The sequence below is a fragment of the Mobula hypostoma genome, chromosome 12, assembly GCF_963921235.1.
Source record: "Mobula hypostoma chromosome 12, sMobHyp1.1, whole genome shotgun sequence".
Taxonomy (NCBI): Eukaryota; Metazoa; Chordata; class Chondrichthyes; order Myliobatiformes; family Myliobatidae; genus Mobula; species Mobula hypostoma.
The window spans coordinates 63,132,500-63,140,301 of NC_086108.1; the positions used below are offsets into that span (position 1 = coordinate 63,132,500).

Consider the following 7,802-nt stretch of genomic DNA (forward strand, 5'->3'; position numbering starts at 1 on the left):
CAACAAAGAGGTGAAAACACAGGACTGAAATACACTGAGCAATAAACAGAGGGGCAGATGATGGGTGGAGCACAATGAGACACAGGTGGCAGCAATACAGGTAATAATGAGAAACAGATGAGAGACGGAGTACTCAGTAATACAGGGGCTGGAGTAGAGCAGGAGCACATTGCAATACAAAACCACAGACTGACAGCTAGGGGAAAACACACAAAAAGACAGAGTTCAACCAGAGGTACTGACAGAAAATCAGATTAGTCTAGCAAGTGCATTTATTAGGGAAGGACTGGTTGGGCACTCTGTTCAAGGAAGAAGCAGAGGCCTCTGCAAGACAAAGATCAGTTTGAAGAGATTGTACATCCATGATAAAGGTGAGATTTGAGACCAGCAAATTGGAAGCTGTCAGGGTGGTGACTGGCATCAGTGGTGTCACTAGTGTTTGGGAAGGGACTGGACCAGAGAAGAATGGAAGGAATCAATATAGGAAGAAATAAGTTTGGTTAGAAAAGAGCAGTTGAAACAATGTGCTTGCCCAAATCATTCTTAATTTTAATCTTAGGCAGAATGTAGAAATTGGCTGCATTGGGTTGAGAGACTGTAAAGCTGAAGGCTATTGGAGGGAATATTCTCTGAAGAAATAGGGTCTGTGAATGTCTGAGACAACGTACCTTGATATTCAGTGATAGGGTAATGGTCCTGAGGGAGGTGTGAGGAGGTACTTCTGAGCTAAAGTTTGGTCTCTGCTAGACCGAGGTCAGTTTGTCAGATCACGAGAACATCACCCTTGTGTTGAGCCATTGACAAATACAGTACTGAAGCAGACTCTTCAGCCTCTATGTCAATATCGTCATTGTGTGTGTCTGTAACTAATTCCATTTTCTAGCACTTGGTTAATCATCCGCCATTCCATGGCTTATCATGTGCTCCTCGATACACTTAAATGCTGTGACTGTACCTACCTCCACCACCCTTTCAAGTGCTGCATTCCAGATTTCAGTCACCCTCTGAGAGAAAACACTCTTCCTCAAGTCCTCTGTAAGTCTCCCTTCTTGTACCATAGATCTTTGCCTTCTGGTTTTGAAGACCTGCTAAAAGGCCAGATTTTCATAATGTTGTAGTTCCCAATGAGAAATTCCCTTCTGTCTTTTTCATTTAAAGGAAAAGAGCCCAGTCCATCTAGTTTCTCCTCATAACTGAAGCACTCATCCTTGGCAACATACTGATGAATTTCCAGTTCCAATGCACGATCTCCAGTGAAATCATCTATTTCCCATAATGTACCCGCAGAACAGTACACAGTATTTTAGCTGTAGACTAAATTGCTAAATTATTTTAAATTGCTCTGGATCTCATCATCTCTTTCCTCTTGTTAGTGGTTATGATAAAGATATCAGGGACAATATTAATCCTCCGGTCTTACCAGGTTATTGACCATACGTTCTATCACTGCTATAACTTTTCAGCTATTAATACCTTCCCTTCACACACCCTTTCTGTAACTTAAAGCTTACCAACTAACTTGTTTATTCTCTTTCCTGGTTTTGACAGAGACTTCAATCTGAAGTATTAATTTTGCTTCTCTTCCCACAGATGCTGTCTGACCTGCTGGGTGTTGCCAGCATTCTCTGTTTTTATTTCAGATTCCTAGCATTTGCTGTTTTGGATTTCTTTTACCAGAAGATCCTGTGCTGTCCTTTGCACATATTCATCCCCAGGGACAGGAAATGAAAACAGAAAACTCTCATTGGATAAAGACATGGTTAAATGACCAGAAAATAAACAATGTTACAAATAATAAGATAAATCAGACACAAAATATTTACCCAAAAGAACTGTGAAATATTATAATAAAGTCGCAGTGATGAAAGTTATGATCAAAAATCTGGCAATACAGAAGAGTTAATACTGTCCCTATAATGTGTCTCCACTTGCAGAAGTCCCAACTATATGATCTATCCTGTACAGCTTCCAGTACTAATAGCATGTTGATAATATATATACATCAACAATACATATTATTGCTTGCTTCCTGGCATATGATCCATAGTTGTCTATTTTCAAGACCAATTAATGGTTCAGGCAAATAAAGGTTTGATGGTGGAAACTAACATTATTAATAATACTTTAACAATACAAAACCTCAGGAATGTATTACCAAGTGGAATACTAAGAGCAGTGCTTCAAATTATGGAAAAGGACTGGGTATCAAGAAAAGCTTTGTAAAACTTGCTAAGTTTTATGAGGGAATTTGTAGAGGTGCTCTAGGACACACAAGAATGAAGAGGTCATCCTCTGTTTCTGTTTCTGCACGTAATTACATGGTAAGCTTTTGAAAAGGGCTATTGTCATTAAAATCTTTTAGGATGCCCTGCTATGAACATTGCAGTTCAACATTACTCAAGACATCCAAACAATATAATACGTCCATTTTTCTAAACCAGAAACAATTAATGAATGTCAATTGTTATCAAATTTGCTGTCATTAAGAATTTTTATACTGATTTGGTTTGGATGGTTGCATATATGAAGGTCTTTGTCAATTTGTTTTTTACATTAGCTTTGAAAATCCCATTTCTTTTACTGTGTGGATCTTTGAGTTCTTATCTTCTGTAACGTTACCCTCACATATTATTTCCACAATTACTTAAGCTTCATCTCGCACACCGGGATACTACAAAGAGCTGGTGTGAACTCAGTCAACCAAATGCTCTCCCTCTGTGCCATTATGGCTCTGTAACAAAAATGCTATTACTGCATTTTTCTATCTGGATGTAACCAATTGCTGTCGTTGCCACTTCTATGAAGAGCCCGCAAATCAAACGAGCTGGCAACTTGCTGCAGTAAGAAACAGAAAAATAATTTTTCTTCAAGTGACAATTTAGCCATGACATGGATCAGCCAAATCACATTCAGGAGGAAGTTGCCATATGTGATGAAGTTACACATATGCAAGTTATTTCTTACCTGTCTTCTTAAAATGGTTATTTAATCATTTTTACCTTGACTTCATCCACGCTCCTCCTCTGTTTGGAAAATCCTTTGATCTTTGTTTGCAGCACAATATGATTAGATTTCTGATATCAAGGGTCTGTAGACCTTTTTCTTCTCCTTTGGAAGTAAGCAAGCTTCCCCAGTCGAAAGCAAAGTTGGTCTTTCTGCCACAATAACATCTTACGTAGTGAAACAGGTTTTCATCTGATCAATCACATAAAACCAAAGGAATTTCAGCTCTGTTTCAAATTTAATCTTTACAGTCTATCAAGTATAAAACACAACACTTTTAAGTCCTTTGAAGTGAGATTATCAAACATATTTAATTGCACTCCAGACATATACACAATTTACAATGGGAAACAGATGTCCTCGGTACAGTGCTGAACATCCTGGCAGATGATAAAACTCCACATACTGGTATCATTTTTACAAACATGTAAACCACACAGATCTTTTTTACATAATGGTATAACATAGTTTATTAAATCGGGGAAACAAACCCATTTAATCTCTCAAGCAATTTCTGCTAGCAATTTAAAGTTCATTACACTGCTCCTAAAGTTTCTCAGTTTCCAACTATCATATAAATTGCACAATCAATAACTGCAATAAATAAAAAGTGGTTTTAGACCTTTGATCCAATATTATAATTCATTTGATGATTGGATATCATTTGAGTTTTGTTGGTAAATTGAACCTCCTTATTAGACTTCAACCTAATATGAACCCCTTTATTAGATTGCAGTTGAAATTCATTTCCTGTCCACTGGCTATTTACTCTTCACAAAATGACTTTCATGTATCCTTCATGCCTTTTATAGATAATAGGTGCATTTACAGTTTTGGTTTTGTGTTCTTTATGTTGGTTTCACAATAAAAATTGCAAATAGCCTGAAGCATTTGAGTAAAAGTTACACAGCCACTGAACACTACAAAAAAAAAATGCTGGGACAATGCAGTTTTTCAACCACCATTGAAACACAACACAGGAAACATCTGGGGCCCAAACTTTTGCAGGCACGCATGTTGTGCATCATTCCCATGTGTCTGCTCATCTATGCTGCACAGAGGAAATCTCAAGGGAAATGGGTTTTAGCCTAAGGACCAATAAAGTTTGTCTGGTATTGTTGTTTGCCTGCTATAAATATGCCCAATCATCAAATAGAGAAACACATTTCTCTAATGAAATATTTAAATCACATAGGCAATTTTCTAAATGAAACAATCAGACCAAAACAACCAGAATCACTTTAAGGATGCTATTTTTTATTATTAAAATAGTTTTACTACATTTTTGTAGGTATTATGACAACAAATATAAAGTCTTCCTGAAGCTTGTTGATCACCAGAGGGAATACAGAACTATTATGCAAAACGTCTGATTGCCACAGCATTCTAGAGAAAATGGCCAGAGTTCATTCAAAATCCTTTACACTTTCCAAGTGAAATTACTGTTACTAGATCACTGCCTTTATTCTTTATGTGAAAGATTGTACTGCATAAAATGTAAACTGAAATTCTGGATGATTCAGTTGGAAAAATGTATATTGGATGCGTCCAATAAAAAATAATTTAATGTAAAAACTGTTAAAATGTGCAAGCAGTTTCATTTTTGTAATAACATTAAACTATCTTGTAAATCAGAGGTTCACACCAGGGAGATTCACACAGATGTCAAGTTGTTCTCTGAATTGAGGTTCCAGCCGCATATGCATTGAAATTGCAGTGGCAAGTTTATTTTTCACTAATGCCATCATTGTAAATGTACACAAAAACGTGTTAAATTATTGATTGTCATTGACTTATTATTTGGAAGAAAGGACTTTACAAATTTATAATAAACCAATGCTGAAGGTCATGTGGGAAAATACAACACCTGCTTTTAACACTATCTCCGTATTAGGAGCAGGCTTGGTTTGGTGGGGTCCAGGGGGTATTCAAAATAATGGATAGGACACCTCATACTGCTCTCCCAACACATTTGTGCCAGCAATCAATATAATTGTAATGTTTCCTGCAATTTTTTTGGCCATCTGCACGCAGCCTCTTCATTACATAATTGTCAGGTTGTTAAGACCCGACACTATCCAATCTGCAGCTTACAACAGCTGTACTAATGCCTGATCACCTCCACCTTCCTCTCCCCCAGTGACTAAAACCAGGGGAGGCCCAGGTAAGCTATTATTTTTATTTCTGTAAAGTTGTCTTGCTGGCTGAGAAGAATATCTCTGCGGTCATGGATCCGTGATTTTCTGCTTTGCTCCTGTACTTAATCACACTGAGAGAAATTAAAGTGTGTTGTCTGAGTTTAAAAGGCAGGAAGCTCACATGAGCCTGCTGTTGTGCTTCTCTATGCACCAGGCACATGCTTGCATACATAAGGCTCGATTTCAGATTGAAACTAAAGCTGTTCATCTAATTCATAATTTCAGAGTGAAAACACAAACATAAAATTTGGAAACATAGTCACTGGACCTCAGACAGTAGATTATGATCAGGTTCTAGGGGTCAGCATTGGCCTATGCTGACCACCAAAAGGCCGCTTTCCTTGTTGTCCCTCTCTATGACTACTATTGTTTAATACTTCAATGTGGAAGAGAGCATAAATCCCTGATTAGACGAACTGAAGGTAATGGAAACCAAGGGTAATTTCTCCTTCTCCAGTTTCCCCTGGGATCAATAAAGTATGACTATGACTATGTTTGCCTGCCCTTTCCTAGTACAGTGCTCCCATTGCAGGTGCTTTGAACTTGGTAGGTATACTCAAAATACATTAAGTGCCATTGGCAAAGGAAGTTGTTTCTGATGGTGAAGTATTTCAGGATGGACTATCGCTTGGTTAACTTCTTGCTGAAGAAATCCATAACTCTAAACTCTGCACTGGTTTCATTCCTGCACAGCTGTTAGTTCATCATAGTCCTTGAACGTGCTTCGCAATTGCTTGTGCTGTCTCAGTAGCAGTGATGGAAAGGCAGAATTGAAGCAGAAAGCAACTTTATCAAATGGGATAAAGTTGTTTATCAAACCATGTATGAGAAGAATGAAATTGAGAGTCAGCAAAGGAACCTTGGTAAAGTAATCTAAACCTGCACTCTGAGAGACATTTAATTCACATCAGAAATTCCCATATCAATAATAATGGTGGCATTCACAACTATAGTCACTGAAGTATTGTATAACAATGAATATATTACTGACATCAATACAAAGACAATTATTATTCGAAGGTTAGTGAGTAATAGTCAAAATGGTGTCAGGAAGTCTAGAAGAAATTTTCATCTAAAAATAATATATTTGCTGCCTGATAAAACAATAAAACCTATGTTTACTTGGATCTGAATACCTTTAGGGCTTAAAATCAGTTTCACAGATATTTGATGAAACAATGGTGAATCTCAAAGACATTAATTGCAGATACAAGTATGAATGTGTTTCTTAATTTCCTCCCTTACCCTTGTTTCTGTTAAGACAGCCAAATGCCTCTTTAGTACTCCAATAGCTGTACGGTGGACATCACTGGTACACTACTGTAATCATGGGTGCTTGCTATTATTGTAACTAAATGCATATCAGAATTTTGGATGAGCTCATGGCAAAATTCAAGCCACAAACAGTGCCCCATTGTAGTCAATTTACACAGGTTTCCTGAAACATGTTCAAGTTCAGCTGGCCTGCCTGAAAACGGGAACAGTGGCATGAGAACAGCCAAATGAGTCATGAAGTAAGCAACTGGAACAATTTTGTAGGTTTGCCTTTTTAAAATGGGATAGAATTAGAATTTGGGTGAGAACCATGAAGTGTGCATCATAGCTAATATCAATATCATTTAGTCTGCATCTTCCTGATTGGTTTGATTCCTCTACTCGATATTAATGGCTTTGCAGGATCTGTGATAGTTTCTGATAGGAGCTGAAAATCCAGCTAGTTTCCCTCTGTCAGCAGGGCCACGATAGATGAGAAATGCAGCCAGCAGCTGACTTGGGACATAATCACCGAAAGATTTAGACAGCAAGAGCCTCATTTATACATTCACCAGCCAGCTACCTTGCTGGGGATGCAGTCTCCTAGGAGTGTACTGGGTCACAGTGGACACATGGGGATATTTTCTTCTTTTTAGCACCCTGATTTATAAAGGACAATGTTGCATGAGTCAGATGATAGAGGTCACAAATAAATACCTTATTGTCTTCTGTGTTATCCTTTGCCTCTTCATTCATGTCTTTCCTAGCTTTTATCATATTGAAGTTTCCCCAGTAATCGCCAGGCTCACTTCCTGAAATTACAGCTTTCTTCTACTCCATTAACTGCCTGTTCAAGTAACGCCAAACCTTTTAGGTACCTTTACTTCCCTTGATATTTTCTGACTTCATTGTGACTCATTTGCTTGGAGCGTCCTGACAGCATGGCTTCATTTTCCTGTTTTAAGCTTTCCAATAGGACCAGTTTGAAAGTGAGCTTAGCACTCATATAGAATATAGAACGATAGAGCACAGGAACGGCCTCTTCAGCCCAGTGCCAATCTAAACTAATTCCATTTGCCTGCACTTGTATATATCCCATTATTACTTGCCCATGTATCAGTCTACATGCTTCTTAAACATTGCTATTGCATCTGTTTCTCCCACCTACCATGGCAGCATGTTCTCTCTGTAAAAGAACTTGCCTCATTAATCTCCTTAAAATTTTTCCCCTTTCACCTGACTTCCAGTATTTGACATTTCTACTTTGGGAAAAAGACTCTGACTATCTACCCTATGTATATCTCTCATAATTTTACATATTTCTATCAGTTCTTCCCTCAGCTTCCG

General features: G+C 37.8%; 1 protein-coding gene across 10 annotated transcripts in view; it reads left to right on the forward strand.

Moving 5' to 3' along the window:
* fggy (FGGY carbohydrate kinase domain containing) overlaps window positions 1–7,741 on the forward strand; it is a 352,624-nt gene extending 344,883 nt beyond the window's left edge. For 6 of the 10 annotated variants that reach the window (XM_063064268.1, XM_063064262.1, XM_063064270.1 and 3 more), the window contains one exon: window positions 4,295–7,741. In XM_063064268.1, the coding sequence (XP_062920338.1) occupies window positions 4,295–4,303 (9 nt within the window). In that variant the 3' untranslated portion in view covers window positions 4,304–7,741. The remainder of the gene's footprint in view (window positions 1–4,294) is intronic. The other 4 variants (XR_010019906.1, XR_010019908.1, XR_010019907.1 and 1 more) reach the window with 3 other exon arrangements.
* The last annotated feature ends 61 nt before the right edge of the window (window positions 7,742–7,802 follow it).